At 47.4% G+C, this 22,621-nt stretch overlaps 1 protein-coding gene across 7 annotated transcripts in view; it reads left to right on the top strand.

Moving 5' to 3' along the window:
• The window catches only part of Trim2 (tripartite motif containing 2), a 131,676-nt gene that overhangs the window by 87,021 nt on the left and 22,034 nt on the right, over positions 1-22,621 (top strand). For all 7 annotated transcript variants that reach the window (XM_060378507.1, XM_060378501.1, XM_060378502.1 and 4 more), the window contains exons 4-6: positions 11,371-11,522; positions 12,591-12,771; positions 13,606-14,329. In XM_060378507.1, coding sequence (XP_060234490.1) covers positions 11,371-11,522; positions 12,591-12,771; positions 13,606-14,329 — 1,057 coding nt within the window. The remainder of the gene's footprint in view (positions 1-11,370; positions 11,523-12,590; positions 12,772-13,605; positions 14,330-22,621) is intronic.

Raw genomic sequence — 22,621 nt, 5'->3', positions numbered from 1 at the left:
CCCTTACTGGCCTAGAACTCTCAAGCTAGACCAGGCTGGGCTTGAACTCATGGAGATATGCCTGCCTCTGCCTCCTGAGTACTGGAAATGAGGTCATATGCCACTATGTCCAGCCAGGCCACTTCTTAAGAGCATTTTAACCCCTTTATGTCACTTCCTGTCCTGGCCCATGACGTTCATTGCCATCTGTGGGCTGTTGCTCCTTGGTCTTCTAGCTTTCCTTTTAGAATGAGCTCAAGGGGGCACTAAGTTCTGCATCTTCAGCAGATTGTAGGGCAGGTTTGCCGACACCCACACTCGCTTCTCAACACAGTCCACAAAGCAGGTGTAAGTTACCCTTCCCATAGATGGAGGTTCTCAGCCTTGGACAGTTCAGCACCAGTCTGACTGACACATTACTGAAGCGAGGCCTAGAAGAAATAGTGTGCTGAGCTTCACAATAGTTCCAAACACAAGAAGACACCCTGCCATGCGCATCTGTAACTATTTAATTGGACTCCAAGCTAGTAATAGCAATGCAGCATAACATACAGAACACGATCCAAGGGCGACAGTAATGTAGAGTTCACAGAAACAAGCTTAGCGGGTTCCTCTCAAAACAGACTGAAGATGAGTTTTTTTGACTCCTTATTGGCTCAGAATGAACACTGAGGTCCTTGCCTGGACTCCCATGCTGTGCTCTGTGTAGGAAAGCATTTCTGGCAGGTACAAGTCCCTTAAAATGTATTCAGCCGTGGGGCTCCCTGAAGACCCCATTTGAAGGACGGACTCTTGGAGACAAACTCCAGGACTCCCACTGTCGGTCCGAGCATAAAGTTGAACAGGTGTTTGTGCAGAGTGTGGAACACATGGTCCTTGGGGAGATGACATAATCAGTGAAGGGCATGGTGGTGCTCAGGCACCGAAGGCAGCTGAGGCACCTAGAACAGGAAGCCTGGAGGTGCGGCCAGGGCACGGGTGGGAACCAGAAGGCAGATCGGGAGAGAGCGTGACACTGCGGCATCACGGAGAAAGTGCTTGACCTGAATTCCAAAGGCACCGGGGAGCATTAGACCTGCGAAATAAGGGGCACAGCTACCACTGGGGTGATGCCTAGAGCACGGGGCCCGAAGCCGTGCACTGTGCTCGCGCCTACCAAGGTGTTCCGCGCAAGTCAGTGAGAGGGTGCGCCAGAGGAAAGAGCACGCTCCTGCGAGAATCTGCTGCCCACACAAAAGCCCACGTTTTGAGAAGACATTCTGTTAAAGCTAAGCTAAGATCGGGAGAACTTGAGCCACTGAAATGAACCATATAATTAGGCTACACACACACACACACACACACACACACACACACACACGTTAGTGTATTTAGCTCCAGCACAGTGCACTAAAATTAAATTGTTCGTGGAAAAAACACAAAATGCCCTTTTGATATACACACCATCTAATACATCAAAAAGGACAAAATAAGACTATATAGAATGCAGAAATGAATACGTTTACTGCCTAATGTATGGAATAAATAACCCCACATTTTTTTTAAAGATTTTTATAGGTTAAAAAAATATTTTCCTTTATCTGAAAAGAATGCAATTCAGAAAGTTAAAAGCCAGTCTGGGATACATAATGAGATCCTATCGCAAAAACAAGCAAACATGCACACAAAATCAAGACTCTAAGAAAAGAACAACAAAATAAATTGTGAAATGTTAAAAAAAGTATATAGTGTATGTGATTCTTAGTATAATACTGAAAAGCAAAAGACAGAAAGCTAGCCAGGACTGTGGTGGTACACACTTCTAACCCCAGCACTTGGAGGCAGAGGCAAGTGCATCTCTGAGTTCAAAGCCAGCCTGATCTATAAAGCCAGGGTTACACAGAGAAACTCTGTCTCAAAAAAAAAAAAAAAATTTTTTTAAAGAAGAAAAGAAAGGAAAAAAGAAAGAAAGAAAGAAAGAAAGGAAGGAAGGAAGGAAGGAAGGAAGGAAGGAAGAAGAAAGGGCAAGAGGGAAGGAAGGAAGGAAGGAAGGAAGGAAGGAAGGAAGGAAGGAAGGGAGAAAGAGAGAAGGAAAGAAAAGGAAAAAACTACACAGATAATATATTGCACACTTACATTCCTGATACCAAAATTTGGGCAGACACGAAAAGAAAGCTATTAATAACTTAACTTATAATACTAACCATAAAATTCTTAATTAAAATGCCTTAGACAGTTCTTTGTACGTAAGAACACTGACGAGGAAAACATGATTCTCTCAAAAGATTGAGCAAAGAACTTAGAAACTCCACAGGGAAGGAGGTGTAAATGGCTAAAAATGACATCGCAGAGGTTAGGTTTCACAAATAATTGTCTCTGTTCAGATTTTTAAAAGGTAATAACCAGAGGCTGGCAGTATGGTTCATCAGCAACGGTGCTGGCCGCGTGGGCCTAGGACCCGAGCTCAAACTCTGCACCCACGTAAGACAAGTCCGCAGAGTGGCCCTCTGCCTTTAGGCCCTGTCCCGGGCCTCCTGGAGAGGAAAGGAGATGGCTCTTCAGAAAAGCGATGTCACCTGGGCCAAAATACAAGTGTTTTACACAGACTCTCATCTGTAGTTCAGCAATTTCACTGACAGAATTATTTCGAAGGGAATCGCTAAAGAGGTGATGCTTTTCTCTGGATGTATTCGTTTCTATATTCTGATAAAAATTACAAATATATAAATTTACAGTATTAGATACCTGCTGAGGTTATTGTAAGTCCATATAACTGATTGCTGGGTGACTTAAAATGGGTTCATTGATTGACTGATTGATCGATTGACTGATACTAAGAATTTTCAGCCCAGGGTTGAGCACATGCTTTAACACTGTGCCTCACTCACAGCCCCAAATGACATGAATGTTGAGATATATACATACACACACACACACACATATGCCACAGGGAGAATGGGCATGTCTAAGAGTCTGCAGTGCTCTGCTCTGCTGTGCTCTCTGTCTAGTGTCCTCAGGAGCCAGGAAATGGTGTTGGGCCAGAGAGATTAAAGGGTCAAAACTTGAAGGAAGACACTGGATGCCATTATTGGGAACCTGAGCCTGACCTCACGCAGTCGGAGGATCTGTTCAAGACCAGTAGGCATCGGTACACCTATGTAAGGTTTGCCCTGGACTCATCTCAGACTAGCTGGTCATGGGAGACGGTGGATTCAAACCAGAGGAGACCGAGACAAAAGGACGTTGTGGGAGTCCATGGAATAGCGCATTGAGTGGCTCCGATCCAGACCGGCAGGAATGAGGCTGGCCAACTGGCTCAGAGTTGATTGGCAGCAGGTCTAACTTCAGTGCCCAGATGTAATGGTGTCCTCCGCTGAGATGGTAATTCTGAAATCACCATGCACCAGGAATGGTAGTGTTGCCTACAATTCTAGCACTTGAGAGGTTCTGGTAGGAGGATCACAAGTTTGAAGGAAACCTGGCCTGTGAAGCAAGAACTCTGCAGATAAAAGGGAGAGGTGTGGAACACGTCTCAGACTCAGAGGGCCTTGGCTTCGAACCTCAGCATGGGAGAAAGGTGAATGAAACTAAAACTATAGGACTTAGGGTGTGGCTTGGGATAGGATGGTGGCAAGGCCTCGGGTTCCCTCCCATAGCCTCAGAAATAAATAAATAAAAAGCGAAGCAACTGAATTTCTAGAAAATGGTACTAAACTAAGGAAGGAGGGGTCTCTGGCTACTCCCTGGAGGACAAATTAGAAAAGAACTATGTTGATGGCACATGATTGGGCTTGAGTCCGGATCCAGCTTGGTCTACATAGGGAGCGCCTGACCCACAAAACCAGTGAAAGCCATGGGGGAATTAGCAGCACTTATCTCAAAGCACCCTATTGTCCAACTGTAGGAGTTCAAGGCTCGCTGCTTTGAAATGGGGATGCTCACTGCCTGTGCGAGCCAAACCAGTATCCCAGAGAAACTGCTGCGGTTAACTGCCATGGGTAAATCTCTAAAAACAAGTCAAGCATATGAAGGTTAATAAAATCAGGTGATTAGCAGCAAAGCAGGGTGCAGCCATGCTGATTAGCCCCAGCAGATGAAAGCCTGTCCCAGGCTGAATGCTGTGCGCTCTGCTCATTAAACTGCCGGGGCAGCACTGCCGGGCACTGAAGAATGACGGCCAGTGATCGGAGAAGTGCTTTGCGCTTGAAGCCAGCCCTGAGATGTGCCTTGTGATCCTAGAGAGATAAATGGCCAGGGAACCCTGTCAGCGCTCAGTGAGGCTCCACACTAACAAGAATGTTGACAGGAAGGGGATGCTCAGGACAAGAGCATCCTCCCCGCCCCCAGCAACTGTCAGGATCCCCACAAAGGCCTCCAGATTGGCCGCAGGCCTGGAGCATCCTTCTCCCCCTAGGAATGCTTGTGATCCTGCCAGCTCCTCTACTGATGGACACAGACAGTGACCACCTGTCAGCAGCAATAAGCTTACCCTGGCCTCTGGCTGCCCTCCCACCCCTGGGGACAGTGGCCTCATCTCTCTAGAGAAGGATGAGCTCAGCTGAGGGCCACATAGTTACCCCACAATTAGTATGGAACTCAACACTCCTCAGCTGTAAAAGGCTAGAACGAGCATTTAAGAACCACCAGCTTTCGACACTTCAAAACGATTCCAGAATTCTTTCTCCCAGGACGCACTTGAGATATTGAACTGTGGACAGTGAACACTTCCTGCCGTCAGCTCGAAAGTGCGTCCCGGCTGCTTTTTCTTTTTCTTATTCTTCTTTTCTATTTTAAAGGTAAAAATCACATAATGTCAAATTCAGTATTTCAAACACTTAGAAGTATATAGTTAGTGGGTTTTATGAATATGCAAATGTGACTATGCAAATGTCACTGCTATCTGATTCCAGGATGTTTGCATCACCCATAAAAGTAGCTTCACACCTACAAAGAGCCATTTCTCGGTAGAGGTGACATGCCCACGATTGTCATATGTGATTTTCGTATGTGACTCCCCCTACAATCCTGGGGATCCTTCTGATGTGTGGCTGGGGCAGTTTTGTTAGTTTATTCTGCAGGGTTTCTCACCCAAATTTACAAGGGACATTAACCTGCCACTGTCTCACAATGCCTTTGGTGCAGTGAATTAGGAAATGCTTCGCGCGCGCACACACACACACACACACACACACACACACATTTTAATCTATGTATCCATCCATCCATCCATCCATCCATGTCCATCCATCTATCCATCCATGTCCATCCATCCATCCATCCATCCATCCATCCATCCATGTCCATCCATCTGTCCATCCATGTCCATCCATCCATCCATGTCCATCCATCTATGTCCATCCATCCCTCCAGCTAGCTAATTTTTGGAGACAGAGTCTTACTGTTACTTGCCTTGGAATCCTCCCACTCACTATGACAGTGATCGTGCCTCTACCACCCATGTTCTAGAAGGGAAGGTGTTCACTACCACGGCCGATTCTCTCTTCCTCTTGGGTGTTTTGGAAGTATTTGGGAAGGACTGGAATACTTTCTTAACTAACACACTCGGTAGGTTCTACAGTTGAGGCTTTTGGTCCAATGCCTTCCCTTGCTGGCAGTTTCTGACTGTATCTCTTCAGACCTGCATTTCTTCTTTGCATCTGTTTTTGGTAGTTTGGGGCTTCTAGAAGTTGGTCTATGCCATCAAGGCCGTTCAGCCTGCTGGCATACAGCGTCCTTAGAGCCATGGAAATTTGTTATAATTCTTTATGTTTCTAAGATGTCACTAGCAATCTCCCCGCTTTCCTGATTTTAATTCGAGCCTTTCCCCTTTCTTGGCCAATCTAAATGAAGTTTTTCTTTTTTCCTTCTTTAGCTTATTTAAGTCCTGTCAGTTACACACTTTTCTGTGACAGCATTTGCCTCGGTCTGTCATGTCTGGTGCTAAATTAGCTACCCAGATCCTTTTTGTTCTGGCTTTTGTCTTTTAAAGATTTATTCTAATAATTTTAAGTGTGTCTGTGGCGGGGGGAGGGGTATGTGCAGTAACTTGTGAGGCCAGAGACATCAGATCCTCTTGAGCTAGAGGTACAGGCAGTTGTGCATGGCCTGATGTGGTTGCTGGGAACTGAGCTCAGGTACTCTGTAGGAGCAGTACATGCTCTTAATCAATGAGCCATCTCTCCAGCCTTGAGACTTTGTTTTTTGAGGCAGAGTCTCAAGGCCTTGAACCTGCAGCTGTTCCACCTTCACCTCTCAAGTACTGAGACCACAGGCTTATGGCATCATGCTAGGCCTAGCTGCTCTGAGATAGGAGCTGCACTGTTGATCTTCCTGGCCACTTCTTGTACTTTCTGTGTCCCTTTCTCGTTACTCTCAGGGTTTTCCTTTTGTCTTTATGTGACAGCTTGGTTTTAAAATACTGGGCTCCGTTCTCTTTGAGTCGGCTACTTAGGATTTATGCAGCTTTTTTGACTGCGTCAATTTGTCTCTTTCATCAAAATTTGAGAAGTTTCCAGCTCAACTTTCTTCAAATATTATTTCTTTAAAATTCTTATTACATATATTTAGTGTGTGTGTGTACATGTGTCAGATCTTGGGAGTGGCACTCAGAAGACGACCTTGCAGAGCTGGCTCTCTGCTTTTACCACGTGAGTCCTAGGGTAACTCTGACTATGAGGCAAGCACAGCCACTGAGCCATTTTTCTTTGTTCCTTTCAGCTCTGCCCCTTAAGCGGAAGTGATCCTAACGTCACCATTACTGATTTTCCCTCTTCCGCCGGCTGTTCATGTCTGTGGCACCACTCTAGTGGACTTCACATTTGAATTGTTATACTTTCCAGTGCTGGAATATTTTTGTTTGGTTTCTTAAAATTCTTAAAATATTTCTATTCTTTCTAAAAATTTCTGTCTTTTTAATATCATCTGTTTAATGGGGCCTTGTCTCCTGGTTTCCTCCTGTCATTTTCTGTTTGTTGGTTGGTTTTTAAAGTTTGTAAATATTTTCTTTAGTTCTGGAACCGTATGTAATAGTTCATTTAAGCTCTAGTAAGTCCAATGTAGATTTACCAAGAGACAGTTAATATTAATTTATTTTGGTGTGGGCCATCTTCTCTTTTAACAAATTGGGATTTTATTATTTTTCATTGTTGTACATGGGTGTTTTGCCTGTGTTGTTATGAGTATGGGTATATGTCTGTGTATCACTGTGTACAGACCCCACAGATGCTGGGAGAGATTTTCAGACCCCCTGAGACTAGACTTATAGATTGTCTAAGTTAGGGTTTCATTGCTGTGAAGAGACGTCAGGACAACAGCAGCCCTTAGAAAGGAAAACATTTCACTGGGGCTGAATCACAGTTCAGAGGTCAATCCATTATCACGGCAGGAAGCATGGCAGCGTGCAGGCAAACATGGTGCTGGAGGAGGAGCTGAGAGCTCTACAACTTGATCCACAGGGGGCAGAGGAGACTGGGTATGTTTTAGCTGGGCACAGCATGATTATTTCAGACCTCAAAGCCCCACCTTCACAGTGACACACTTCTTCCAACAAGGCCACACCCACTCCAACAAGGCCACACCTCCTAATAGTGCCACTCCCTACTGACAAGCATTGGCACACACGAGGCTATGGGCCCATTCCTATTCAAACCAACACAGATGGTTGTGACCTGCCATGTGGGTGCTGAGAATCGAACCTGGACCCTCTGGAAGAGCAGGCAGCAGCTCTCTAAACCTCTGAGCACCCTCCAGCCCATCTTTTTTTTATGATTTACTAACTTTTTCATTGGAAATTAAGGCATCTAAAATACTGTGATGAAGGTTGGACATGATGTCATACACCTTCAACTACAAATGCTTAGGGGGCTAAAGCAGGGAGATGGTGAGTTTGAAGCTAGCCTGTGCTACATAGTGAGATTCTATATTTAAGAAAAGAAAGTAAAAGAAAGAAAGATAATATTGTGGCAAGTCTGGAAATAATATTTACTCTCTGTTATGTTCTTTCTTCCATTCTTTCCTTTTTTTTTTTTTTTCTTAGTTCCTTTTCTGGGACAACTTTGTAAAGGCTGTAATTTTTGTCATGTGTGGTCACTGAAATCATGTTCCATTAGCTTAGCTTAGTCATCAGCTAGTGATATGACAGAAATTTCCTTACTCAGTAAGTTCATTTTCCTGCTACCAGCTGTTGAAACTATAAATTAAAAAGAGGGCTAAAGAGATGCTCAGTGGTTAGAGCGCTGGCAGCTTTTGCCGAGGACCTGCGTTCAATTCCAGACACCCACATGGCAGCTTGGAATCATCTGCACATCCCACTCCAGAGGATATGGCATTCTCTTCTGCGAGCATCTGGCAATATATTCACACACATAAAGCAAAATAAATAGAAACAGGCTGGGAGATGGCTCAGTGGTGAAGAGCACTGGCTGCTCTTCCAGAGGTCCTGGGCTTGATTCCCAGGGCCCATATGGTGGCTCACAACCACTTCTACTGGGGTCTGGTGCCTTTTTCTGGCATGCAAGTATACATGCAGATACGGCATTCATATATAAATATATTCATAAATAAACAAATATTAATGGACAAATGGGAAAAACAAGTTGGTAACAATAGGAGGATGGGCTCTGCTCTTGATGGCACCTTAGATTGTTAGTGTCTGTGTGTATGTCGTGCCTTTCCTCTTCTTATAATTCCCTCCCTGCATCATCTCATGCCTCACACTGTGGAGGACAATTGCCCTCGGACCAAGTCACATGGCACAGTGTCTGAGCTTTCTAACTGACTTCTAAATCAACGATGCCGTTGTCTGACTCCATTCTGTACTAGTGGCAGTGTTCTGCTCTCTCACAAACAGCGTGTGGCAATTTGGTGGCAGCCTCAGGGGGAGTGTGCCAGTAGGCTAGATGAGCACTATTATTGTGTCACACTCCCCAACACGTGCATTAGTGCCAATGCCCCAGAGAAGCTGAGGGAAGACACCTTCACATTCCGTCCTTGACTCTACCACACAGCGATTTCCTGCACTGGCGGGATTAATGAGTATTTACCATGAAGGTGAAATCTTTGTTATATACGATCCAGAAATAACATATTCTGATCTCATGCACCACCTTCCACTGAAGTGAAAGGAGCCCCAGCCCGCACAGGGCCGTGCTTCATGGAGCCTGCAGAGGACATTTTTAGAAAAAAGTCTCAGAGTTTATTGAAAAAGTTTGAACCATTCCTTTCACCAGCCCTTTGAAAGACAGGAAACCTTTTAAATTAATGACTTTTTATAAATAAAATATTTGTGATAAAGGGCTCCTATATTGTTACCAAATATTTGCATTTCCAAAAGCAATTTCAAGAAACCTTATGGTAGGAAATGTGGCATGGTGTTGCATTTTTGGTCCTCTGTTTCCTGAACAGTGAGAGCAAAGGAAACATTAAAGAGGCCTAAAGCATTCAAAGTGCAGCTCCAATGCCAGTCAATGCACTGAGCTGGACTGAATCCCTTGTGTTTTAAAGTGAAAAGCAGGCATTCCATCTTCCCTTGGGAGGCTTGATTTCCATTTGGGTTTGTTATCAACTTACAATTTCATAGAGCGTAAGGGGATATTTTGAAAAGGAGATGGACAGAGAAAACTTTGGGCTACAGTGAATCTCGGGGGCACAGCATCTGCCAACCATACACAGGCCCTGGGTTTGAGCCCCACCTCCAAAAAGGGGGAAAAAGAAAGGAAATTTCCAATTCATGGTCCAAGTCTAACAGATCTCCTTATGTGACAAAAATTAAAAAAAATAATAAGTTGATTCCTATCTCAGAAAAACAGGGTGTGGCTTCCAATTTATGGCCCAGACATAGGCTTAAAATGTCATTTTATGTGACAAAAACTAAGGTGAAACACACATTTCTCTAACTTACTATGTACCTGCTTCAAAGCATGAAATATAACATTGTTATGGAATCCTGAAGAACTTTTATCTGAATCTGGTTCACTCAGAAGATTGCTTCCAGAATACAGTCACCTCCAGAAAATACTGTCAAATAGTGAGGCTAAGGAAGGAAGGAGTCCTTTGGGTCACCATGACGTGTACCCCTGGAGCCACGGGTAAGGGATCCTGTGATTCCCATGATCCCCAGACCCAGCAGTTTTGCATACTGGCAGTAGGTGAGGCATGACCTGGACCCTGTGACCAGGATGGTTTCAGTCCTGCTGTGAAAATCCATCATCCATCATGCTGGGGCAGGATTTATGCCCCTTTTGGTGTGTGCACTACTGAAAATGCTACATGAAGTTCTCCCTCAAAAGGGCTATGGGAATTCAAAATTGGAAGGTACCCTGGTTGAGAAAATAGGGGGTAGGTGACGTTACATTGTTAATAAGTGACTGTCCTAATCTGGGTTAGTGGCTTTACTTTCTTTAAAGACAATCAAGTGATGTTACTGTCCTCGCCACAGCAGTTGCTAACTGGGAACTGTTCTGAGCTGGTGCCAGGCATCATCAAGTTCTTAATCTTCACAGCTGCCTGACGGGGAGGGGACTGTCATGGATACCAACATCTCCACTGGACAGGGGTGGAAGTTGAGACTCAGTGGACTTGGGTCATTTGCCTCTGACCATTCAGCTAAACGTGTGCTGGAGCCAGGATGCAAACCGCTGAGGGCATCGCTGTTCAAACAGTGGCAGTTTAAAATAAAGTCCAGGAGCGCTCCTGGGTCCCCAGACCTCTTCAGCGGGTCCGGAAGGCGACTGCTGCATTCACAGCTCAGCAATAGCAAGGTGGCGTTTGTCACTTTCACTCTCTCTGGTGCATACAGTGGAGCCCTCAGGGTCTGTATGCTATGTTCTAGCCTGAGGCCAGTGCTGCCTATCAAGCTAAACACTGCAGAGATGTGCTCAAGTGCAAAGTGATGCCATAGTCCTAACATCTTCCATCCTGAGAACAAACTGTGCTGCTCAGCGTCGGTCTTTAAAGGGCTCCACTATTCCACTTAGCACGTCAATAAATAAGCTCTGCTTCATTTTTAATATGACAAATATCTATGGAAAGAATCTACATATACAAAAGCTTTTTCTTTTTTCTTTTAAAGACAGGGTCTCACTGTACAGCTGTGGTTGTCTTGGAACTTGCTATGTAGACCAGGTTGGCCTGGAACTTACAGAGCTCCATCTTCCTTTGCCTCCTGAGTGCTGGGACTAAAGACTTCCACCACCATGCCTGCCTCAAAAGCTCTTTTAAGATCCTCAGGGTAAAGAGCTTAGCTTCTAAGACCACCGTGTTTGAGCCACACAGCAGCTTTGGCATTGGATGCCAAGCCTGTTTGAGGCCTGTCGAGTCAACGCTTGGGTACCGTGATGCCAACAGCCTAGTGACAGGATGAAGACAGAATGCGTATCTGCTTCCTGCAGAGTAAGCTGTTGGTGTTACCCACAGGTGATGGAGTTTTACTGCCAGTCCTGTGAGACCGCCATGTGTCGAGAGTGCACGGAAGGGGAACACGCGGAGCACCCCACAGTCCCCCTGAAGGACGTGGTGGAGCAGCACAAGGCCTCCCTCCAGGTCCAGCTGGACGCAGTCAACAAAAGGTGCCATGCCCTCAGACACCCCAGCCCCTGTGAGGCCTGGTGTTCCCCCAGACACCCCAGCCCCTGTGAGGCCTGGTGTCCTCCCAGACACCCCAGCCCCTGTGAGGCCTGGTGTCCCTCAGATACCCCAGCCCCTGTGAGGCCTGGTGTCCCCCCAGACGCCCCAGCCCCTGTGAGGCCTGGTGTCCCTCAGACGCCCCAGGCCCTGTGAGGCCTGGCCTCCGCGCCCAGTGTCTCTGAGATGGTAGGGTCGTGCTGGCCTGTGGACACAGCTCTGTATGTCCTGCTGTCTCCTTGACCATGAGAGCTCGGAAGCTCCTCCCTGAAACCAGAGCTGGGACCTTCCTTGGTGCTGCTGTCTACCCCCCCCCCCCAGGCTGCTGGGGTGGCTGGGATGGCTCCTCTCTGCCTGAGCTGTGCACACTGGTGCTGGGCAGTGATTTCTCAATCTACCTGGGCGGTTTTTAGGGTTTGTTGTTTTCCTTTTGCACAGACACAGATGAAAATCGGAGCCATGTCCTGTATGAGAGAGACTGAAAGGAGTACATTAATAACCACCTGAAAGACAGACAAAATAACTGATTGTGGAAGGTCCTAGTGAGAAAAGTGTAGTTTTTCAACATTACTTAAGGAACTTGGAAACTTAAAAAAAAATGTTCTCCAGCTACTCTGAGTTGGGGGGTCGGGGAGGAGCTGGACATTTAGAACATAACAGTTCTCTGTCGTGGGCAGTTCTACACACACCCCTCTCCCGGCCCCAAGAACGTTTGGGAATACCTAGAGCCGTTTGCAGTGTCTTAGCGGTGGGGTGGGCACGTAGAGGAGAGGAGAGACCAGTGCTGAACGTCCTCTGTCCTCAGAGAGCTTCACACCCCCGGTAATCAGCGCAGGTGGTTGAAGGTAAACTGAGACAGATGTGACCCTGGAAGACTCGCCCGGTCCGTTCTAGCGCTTCTTAGAGATGGCCCGAGCCGCACAGAAAAGGCGGTTTGCTTTCGGAGAAGCCAAAAGGTGAAGGTGGGCGCTGGGATGTTAAACAGTGCTCGCTGACCACCGTCCCCCCCTCAGACTCCCCGAGATCGACTCTGCGCTGCAGTTCATCTCGGAGATCGTGCATCAGCTGACCAGCCAGAAGGCCAGCATCGTGGACGACATCCACTCCACCTTCGACGAGCTGCAGAAGACGCTCAACGTTCGCAAGAGCGTGCTGCTCATGGAGCTGGAGGTCAACTACGGCCTCAAACACAAAGTAAGACTCCTCTGTCCTGCGGGGCTCCCGCGAGGTGTGCCAGGCCGGTTCCCGCAGGGCCCCTGCCCTCTGTGTTCTAACCTGGGGCGGCGGCGTGTGTGCGCGCGCGCGCGCGTGTGTGTGCGCGTGTGTGTGTGTGTGCGTGCACGCGCGCGCTCTTGCTACACGGGCCCTTCAATGTCACCACCGTACAGGCTTTTCTCTTTCGGCAAAACTGGGGTTCTGTGGCCTCCTGTGGCAGTGTAGTTTGGCATAAGGAGAGGTAGCATGTCGTCATGTTTCAGGCTTTCAGGCTGCCCGGAATGTGTTCCTTAATTAGGATGTCTGTTAAGTGCCGTCTCACCCACACTAACCTGTTCCTCAACTTCAGCGTGCCTGACTGCAGCCTTTGTTTGGCTCTGCGAGTCTGTTCCCCGAGCCAGGGAGGAGAGCGGCTGGTACTCAGGTGTGGGGACTGTTCAGAGGGCTGCGGCTTGCTCCCTGAGGTGGAGACGAGCGGCCGTGCCCCTCAGGGACAGCCACCACGAGAAGGACTGGTTCACCGCATGCAGTCTGTTTGCGGTCGGTGGCGTCCTTTCTGTTTGCCCCAAGTAAACAGGTGACGCCAGAAATGCTGGCGTGGGTGGGGAGGCGGGAGGGAAACCTCCAGGAGGTACCGGACAGGCGACTTGGCATTCCGCGCGGGTTCACCGCGCACCCGGACCCGCAGAGGGTCGCGCGCGGCACCTGCGTGGGCGGGCGCAGGGGCGGGTTCTGCCGGCCGCGCCCCGGGCCGCGCCTGCGCGCACGGCGTCCCGCCTGCAGGCGGCGCTCACCGCCCCTGTGCGCCCGCAGGTGCTGCAGTCGCAGCTGGACACCCTGCTGCAAGGCCAGGAGAGCATCAAGAGCTGCAGCAGCTTCACGGCGCAGGCGCTCAACCACGGCACGGAGACCGAGGTGCTGCTGGTGAAGAAGCAGATGAGCGAGAAGCTCACGGAGCTGGCCGACCGCGACTTCCCGCTGCACCCGCGCGAGAACGACCAGCTGGACTTCATCGTGGAGACCGAGGGCCTCAAGAAGTCCATCCACAACCTGGGCACCATCCTCACCACCAACGCCGTCGCCTCGGAGACGGTGGCCACGGGCGAGGGGCTCCGGCAGACCATCATCGGTCAGCCCATGTCCGTCACCATCACCACCAAGGACAAAGACGGAGAGCTGTGCAAGACGGGCAACGCGTACCTCACCGCCGAGCTCAGCACCCCCGACGGCAGCGTGGCGGACGGCGAGATCCTGGACAACAAGAACGGCACCTACGAGTTCCTCTACACCGTGCAGAAGGAGGGCGACTTCACCCTGTCGCTCAGGCTCTACGACCAGCACATCCGAGGCAGCCCGTTCAAGCTCAAGGTCATCCGCTCCGCCGACGTGTCCCCCACCACCGAGGGCGTGAAGCGGCGCGTCAAGTCCCCCGGCAGCGGCCACGTCAAGCAGAAGGCGGTGAAGAGACCCGCCAGCATGTACAGCACCGGCAAGAGAAAAGAGAACCCCATCGAGGACGACCTGATCTTCCGAGTGGGTAAGGAGGGGCCGCGGCCGCCTCCCCGGGATCCGGCTGTCCAGCGGGTGGCCAGCTTCTGGGTTGTTTTGTCAGGCTGGTGCGTGCAGGCGCTTTCCAAATGCTTCTTCCTCTCCTGCTCCCCCTCCTTCCCCTCCCCTCCTTTTCCTCTTTAAGAGGTAAGCGCTGCCAGGGAGAAACTGAAAATAAGCAGGAATCAAAAAAGAGAGAGAGAGGGAGGGAAAGAAAAAGAAAACAGAAAACATTCATAGCCTGGAAATGGGGATAAAGGAAATTCAGAACCATTCTCGCTTTGGTGGAAGTGTCTTCAGAGGACTCCTGCCTGACCCAAAGTCAGCGAGAACCTTGCCTCAGGCAAATTCTTGCATTTCTGTGAAATCTGTGGGCTTGGGCAGAGGCAGTCCCACAGTTCAAATACCTCTCGCCTCCGCTCCTGCTAGGAGTGGGAGGCCAGTTGTGCAGGCCAGCCAGCTGTGCAGAACCGGAGAACCCCTCCTAAGAGCTCAGGGCGGAGAAGGGAACGGGCTCAGGGCGGGGTCGGGATGAAGCCAGAAGGTGTGGCGGGAGCTCAGCGATGGGAAGGCAAGCTGCCCCTCCCTCTGATTTATCGCCTGTCGCTTTTTTACTTATGTTTGTTTTAACTGCTTATTTTCTCAAGGGAAAGTACCCTGAATGTAAACCAAAACCAGGGCGCAGCCATGCTTAAGGAAAAGCAAAGCTTGCATTTTCTCTCAAAAGTACCTGCAGCCTGCCTCACTCCCCGTACTGTGTCTGCATCTCAGGGCCCGAGAGAGCTCCACGCTTGGTTAACTGGCGCCTAGAACAGAAACATATTTCTACCATGGAGCTTCCAAGGCTGGCAATCTGCTGTCACGCGTGTGCGCGTGTGTGCCCTGGGAGGGAAGGATTAACAGGGCAACCTTGTCACCGTCTGTTTTCCAGGACCTTGGGAAACTGAGGCTCCTCGGAGCACTGTTGGCTGAGTTGCCTGCGGAATGGCATGTGACTTGTCCAATCAGAGCGCGCCTTTCTTGGCCACCTCTGTAGCGTGGTTCCAGGGACAAGCTGGAACAGACAGGCCTGGAGCCTGCCACTCCAGTTCCTCTGCTTACACTTCTCCCAACTTCAGCTTCCCTGTCCATAAAGTGCAAAATTGTCCTTTAGATTCGTCCATGTTGTCACATTGATAGCCTCAAAAAAAAAAAAAAAAAAAAAAAAAAAAAATAGTGACCTCGTAGTATTTTCTTCGATGTACCAGTTTCATTTCTTTTGGGAAATCCTAGCGGTAGTCCTGGACTCTATGTTAGTACCAGTTTTAGCACCCTTTTTAATTGCATGAGGAAGCTTCGTACTGTTTACCTAACGACTACAAGTGCATCTTTTCCTCAGCAGTGGTCAGGCTCACCTTTGTCCACATCTTCATCAGCATTTATCTTGTCTTTGGCAAGTCTTTACCTGCCTGAGGCATCTCATTGGCCCTAGGTTGTTCTCTCACCGTGGAGTGGAGTTGTTTGGAGCATCTGAGAGGCCGAGGCAGGATTGCGAGTTCAGGGCCAGCCTCGGTTACATAAGCAATGCTTTTCATAATTCCTTCAACATTGGGAACAAAAGCAAAAGCATCAAACTGAAAAGTTTCTGTTCAACAAACAAAACAATCACCAGAGTGAGGAGACAAATAGAAAACAAAAAAGAAAGATTATGAAATTATTTCAGCGCTTCCTCTATTTGGACATCAACACTCTAGCAGATGTCTGGCTGCCATAGGCTTTCTTCCCTTCTCTTTGTCTTTGCTGCTGGTGCTGGTGGGCTCAAGCCAGTGTCATGAGCTTTGCCCTGTGCCTCCTCCTGACTCTTTAGTCCAGTTTCTGTTGCTCTTTGTATTTGATCGAGGGCAGCATCTAAAAATCTGCATGTCCATATCTGGATTTCCCAGCACCATTTATTGAGGAGACTCTCTTGTCCGTTGCCTGTTGTTCTTTGTCATAAATCAATTAACCACACAGGTGATACACACACACACATGCACACACACACACACACACACACACACACACGCATGCACACACGCACACCGTGTCTAAGTGTATGTTTGTGTGTGTGTCCTTTTTGTGCTGATATTATTCTGTTTTTGTCAGGATAGCTTTGAAGCAGATGTTGAAATCAGATAATATAATGTCTCCGGCTTTGCTCTTTTTCCTCAAAAATTGCTTTAGCTCTTTGGAGGTTTCTGTGGTTACATATGAATTTTAGCATTGCTTTTTCTACTTCTGTGAAAACTGTCTTTGGAATTTTGGTGAGAACTGCATTGAATTTGTCGGTTACTTTGGGTAGAGTGGGGTTTTTACCTGTTTGTGTTCTTCCAATCCACGGGCACAGGGTATCTTTCCGCTTTTTAATAGCTTCTTAACTTCTTTTATAAATGATTCTTGGGGTTCAGTGTTCAGATCTTTTACATAATTGGTTTAAAATATCCCTAAGGTTTTTGTTGTGGTTTTAATTCTTTAACTTCGTGTCCTAAATCCAGACACAGTAAGTGTCCTAGGGCACCCGACACTGGCCGACAGTATGCTAGATAATGAATACATTCAAAGATGACAGAAATGTCACCTCCTTCCTGGGGAGCTTACAGTTTTGTGTGACAGATAGATGATCTACCTGGGCAGCTGCTGAGGACGCGTGATAGAAAACTACAATAATAAGGACTTTAATCCTGAAATTGGTAGTATTTACCCGAGTCAACAGGTGGAATTAGCAGGCAGGGGGAGCAGTGCAAGGAGCAGGGGAAAGGGGAGGATGAGAGAATATGACTGACGGACTCACATCACGCATGTCTTGTGCCGAGTGAGCAAAGGACAGAAGAGTGAAAAGTGATGTGATTGGACAAAAGTGTGGGAGCCCACCGCTCCTCAAACACCTTCTACGTCCTCACACTGGATCACGCCAAGCCTGAATTCTACTACTTTCTTATTCAAAATCCATAGCGACTGCTGTTATTATTTATGACTTGGTCTCACTTCTCAATAAGCTTGTAAGTTCCTTGAGGTCAGGGGTGATGCCATTGTGCCATTTGTCATCCCCAGCAACGCTCAGAAGTCCACTGGAGTCACATCAAGGTGTGACAGTGAGATGGCTCAGCGCATGAAAGCACTGCTCCCCATCCTATGAGTTTGATCCCTGGAGCGTTACTTTAATCAGGAGCCTCAAGAAAATGTTATAGTGATACAAGTTAAAGGAACTCAAGCCGGGTGTGGTGGTGCACGTTCTTAATCCCAGCACTCTGGAAGCAGATGCAGACAGGTCTCTGAGTTCAAGGCCAGCCTGGTCTACACAGTGGGTCTACACAGGACAGCCAGGGCTACGTAGTGAGACACTGTTTTAACCCCCCCAAACAAACAAACAAAATCTACACACACACACACACACACACACACACACAGACACAGTAACAGAACTCTAGATGGTGACTGGAAAAAAGAAAAGGGAACAGGGATTTTTCTGAGTCAGGTGCTGTGCCATCTTAATAAATATCTGTAGTAGCTATAATACTGTTTCAGTTCTGATAACTCTGCAGCATAACAGACATATATGTCTATTATATATGTATAGGTATGCTGGAGGCAGCGGCTGCCAGCTTATTCAATGGTTCTATAATATTAACTTGAAATCACCAAGGATTATTTAAACTTTGGAAATGAGCAAATGGCGCAGATCAGAGTTCCCTCCCAAGCCCCTCAGCCCTATCTGGCCTCATTATCAGAGTAATATATAATTGTCCTTCTCACAGAAGGAATGCAGACTTAAAGAAGTGAAAGCTATGCCTTTAAAACTTCTGCGGTTTTCCAGAGTGTGTGGTGTGTTCCTCCCATGGATGGCAACTTAACTGACTACCCACTGCAAGCAAACTATAGCCTCTGTCAAATATTGTACTGGGAAATAATTTTGAATGAGTTCCTCTTGGTGACAGTTTCCGGGAAGGCAGAAATTGCTCTCTGGGGCTTGCTGACTAGGAGGTTTGAGCTGGTTTAGTCAGCTACAAAGAGCATCACTGAACAAAGGCGAAATGGAAGATGTGGGAGGGAGAAAGACAATCACAGCTGAATTGTTTGAAAATATGTAATTCATTCGCCATTCCTTAATGAGTTAGCAGGAGCTGAATGAAGCACTCATTTGTACTCTAGAGCCATTTTAAACAGATGTGGAGGGCTGGGGAGACGGTCCAGCTCAGAGCATCCTTCTGGGACTGCCCACCAGCATGTAGAATAGAAAATGTATATAGAACAGAATGGAATGAACGGGACAGGCCAGGACAGAACAGAATAGAATTCATGTAGAATGTGCATAAAATTTCTAAAAATATACTCCATTATTTCATGGCCTGCTCCTTGCCATTGTAAACCACTTTCTTCCCTAAAGTCTGTGATGCTGGAGGTTATGTTAATAAGCTCTAAGATAAGATTCTCTGCCTCAGGCCAGGCATGGTGGAGCACGCCTTTAATCTCAGTACTCAGGGAGGCAGAGGCAGGAGGATCACTGTGAGCTGGAGGCCAGTCTGTTCTACAAAGTGAGCCCAGGGCAGCCAGGGCTACACAGAGAAACCCTGTCTCAAAAAACAAAAACAAAAAAAGCTGTTTTCTACCTCAGTCCCTTGAGAATCTTATCCTTGGGAACTCTCTCTCTGTTGCGAGCAGAAGCAGGTACAGTCCATGTTACTGTATTTATGAGGTGTCAGGCACTGTGCTGTGTGTGATAATAGGGTTTCTATTCCTATAACAAACTCTTGGAGATATTAACTGAAAAGGAGGAAGGGTGTGTTTTGACCCACAGTTTTGGAGGTTCCAGTAGACGGTTTGTGGGTCCCATTGCTTTGGGGAGGACATGCTGAAATGACGTTCTGACCTCGTGGTGACTGGGAAGGAAAGTCAGGGAGAGTAGAAGCTGGAGTCCCCATAGCTTCTTCAAGGCATGCCACTAATGAATTAGCTTCCTTCCACGAAGCCTTGCATCTTCGCTCCACCAGCTCCCAGTACTGCTGCAGACTGAGGACCTCCGGGTGACATTCTGCCTCCCAGCGTGAGTGCAGTGCAGCCAGGGACCGGGAGAGATGGCACTCCCTCACAGGGGGGCTCATGGCGGAGGGAGGGATACAGGTAAGCAATTACGTGTGATGGGGATGGAGTTCTCTAAAGGGTTTTAAGAGAAAATATGATCCACATGAGCCCGAGGAAACCTGTCATGTTAGAGTCTAAAGAGGCGCAACCCCGGCCTGGAGGGATGGCTACTGTTGCAGAGGGCTGGAGTTCAGTTCCCCGCACCCATGTAGGATGGCTCAAAACCATGAGAAACTCCAGTTTCAGGGGCCTCTTTTGGCCTCCGTGGGCACCCACACACATGTGGACATACAGACAGACAGACTGTATGCCCACATACATACAGATTATTATTACTGTTACTACTGTTATCTTTAGACAGGGTCTCACTATGTAGTGTCCTTGAACTCACTATGTAAACCAGACTGGAAGTGGATGTGTCTGCCTCTGCCTCCTAAATTCTGGGATTAAGGAGTGGACAACAAACAAACAAACAAACAAAAGAAAGAAAAGCATGTGTTTGTGTATCGGGAAAATGCAGTTTTGTTCTCTGATGCGTCTAGATCCTCATCTGCATAATGGGAATGATATTATTCCTGACGACTCATGGGAGAGCTTAAGAAAGTGCGTGCGGCCACTGAACATTTCATTTCTCACTATGCAGCATGAGTTCTAATTTACTGCCGGTCGTTAATAACTCATTTGTGCTTTCACTCACTTAGCAGGCATCTGTAAGCACCTGTCTGGTTCAACGTCCTGCAGTAAATACTGCAGTAGATTCAAACCTCAGTAACATCTTGGTAGATTCTTTCATTCAAAGCATCGTGCAGACCAAGTGGGGGAAGGTAGTGAGAGGAGATACACATTGTAAATTCCCTGGATTTAGTTTAAGGGTTCACCTCCTGGGCATTTGGAAGTGGTCGAGGAGAACAGAGTTCAGAAGCTGTGGGTGTGAAAATTCCTCTTGTGAGTCATAGATAGCTTATCATCCAGAAAAAAAAAAAAAAAAGCTTATTTTGTTTTGTTCTTCCAGACAAGGTTTTTTGTTTTTGTTTTGTTTTCTCTCTCTCTGTCTCTGTCTCTGTCTCTCTCTTTCTCTCTCTCTCTCTGTGTGTGTGTGTGTGTGTGTGTGTGTGTGTGGCCCTAGTTGTCCTGAAACTCACTCTGTATACCAGAGATCCACCTACCTCTACCTCCCGAGTGCTGGGATTACAGTTGTGTGCCGCCACTGCCCTGCTAGTTTAATTATCTTAAGGAATGATTGCTAACTTATTTATAGCTTCCTTAAAATTCTGTTGATTAGTTAGTAGCCAACACAATTGTGAAATGAATCTTTTACATGAAAACAGACAAGAAATGATTTGCTAAGTTTTATCAATGTATGTATGGTTTTACATATCAGTGTTATGAAAGAATTTTTTTCATTACATATTTTCAATGTTCTGTGTACGCGTATGTGCACATGCATGGGTGCATGCATGCATGTGTGTGTGTGTGTGTGTGTGTGTGTGTGCACAAGCCTGTGTGGCTAAGGATTAAACCTAAGGTCTTGTACAATGCTCTATGACTAAGACATGTCACCAGCCTTCTTCACTCATTTAGAATACGGTAGAGAGGACGGAGAGACTGGTCTGTAGACCAGCTGGGATTTACCAAGGAGCAGGAAATGTAAAGCCTGGTCCCAAATAATTCCCAACTTCTGTCATTTCTATTTACTTCATTGTCATGGTAAGCTACTTTCCAAACTAAAAACTGTTGTTTTTATTTCCTCAGATGACGGGATGAGATGGGAGCTGTCCCAAGCCTGTCTAGCTTTTTCTGAACTCTCGCTGGCTGGGTCCACTCAGTTGTTCTGGCTTAAACTCCTGTCCAAGTTGACTGATTCAAACTGGCTTCTGACTGAATTGCTCTGCCTTGGCCTCAAACCAATTATGACAATATGTTTTAATCTTCTGGTTCTTCATCCTCTGGCTTGTTCTGTCTTCTCCTGTGTCTAGCTTGTTTTTTGTGCCCCCTGTCTCTATAAAACTGTCCTGGTAAGAAACTCTCCATAAAAACTCTCCTTTTCTCTCTCTCCCTTCACTGCTCTTAAGTTGCCTTTCTTTCCTGTCCTGTTCTCGTGAGAGTTGGATGTTTCTTACCTCTGACTCATTTTGTCCAATCTTTCTCTGCTTTGTCACTTTGCCCCTCAATTAGACTTCACCTTCAAACATGGCTGCTTCCTTCTACAAACTGACCTTACCTTCATTGTTTGGGATTGGAGGTGTGTACTGAGGGTGTGTCTGCATTCTACCTAGATCATACTATAATCCAGGGCATGTCTGTATTCTAGCCAGATCACATAAACCTAGAAGGTTTTTGGATGTGATCCCTTGCCAGAGCAGCCATGTTGCTGGATGAAAAGTCCATGACACTAAACACTTGAACATTCTGCCCTGATACCACACTGCTGCTCAGTGTCTGCTTCAACTGCCAGGAAAAAGTAATCAGCATCCTTAGTCTTTCAAGAGTGTGCCGAGCCACGCTCCAGGCTTCAGGAAAAGGCTCGTCCCCTTGCTTTCACAGGTGATGGGACTCTCCGTCAAGACAGAAGGTGCTCGTCAGGATGAAGGCCAGATACAGCACAGGCCTGGACAAGGCTGAGGTGGTCCTTAGTCCCTGGGAAGAGAGAGGGTGGGAAGAGGAGGAGGACAGACAGGGGGAGACAGGGATGTTTTACTATTATGAAATCTAAGTGGTAGTTTGTTGGTGGTGATGGTGGTGGTGTGTGTGTGTTTGTGTGTCTGTGTGTGATGGGCATCTGTGTATGTGTGTCTGCATCTGTGTGTGTGACTGCATCTGTGTGTGTGTGTCTGCATTTGTGTGTGTGTGTGTCTGCATCTGTGTGTGTGTCTGCATCTGTGTATGCGTGTCTGCATCTCTGTGTGTGTGTGTCTGCATCTGTGTGTGTGTCTGCATCTGTGTGTGTGTGTGTCTGCATCTGTGTGTGTGTCTGCATCTGTGTGTGTGTCTGCATCTGTATGTGTGTGTCTGCATCTGTGTGTGTGTGTGTCTGCATCTGTGTATGTGTGTCTGCATGTGTGTGTGTGTCTGCATCTGTGTGTGTGTGTCTGCATCTGTGTGTGTGTCTGCATCTGTGTGTGTGTCTGCATCTGTGTGTGTGTGTCTGCATCTGTGTATGTGTGTCTGCATGTGTGTGTGTGTC

Source organism: Meriones unguiculatus, chromosome 2, assembly GCF_030254825.1.
Source record: "Meriones unguiculatus strain TT.TT164.6M chromosome 2, Bangor_MerUng_6.1, whole genome shotgun sequence".
Lineage (NCBI taxonomy): Eukaryota > Metazoa > Chordata > Mammalia > Rodentia > Muridae > Meriones > Meriones unguiculatus.
Note: the sequence above shows the minus strand (reverse complement) of the source record. Positions and strands in the feature narration are given on the sequence as shown.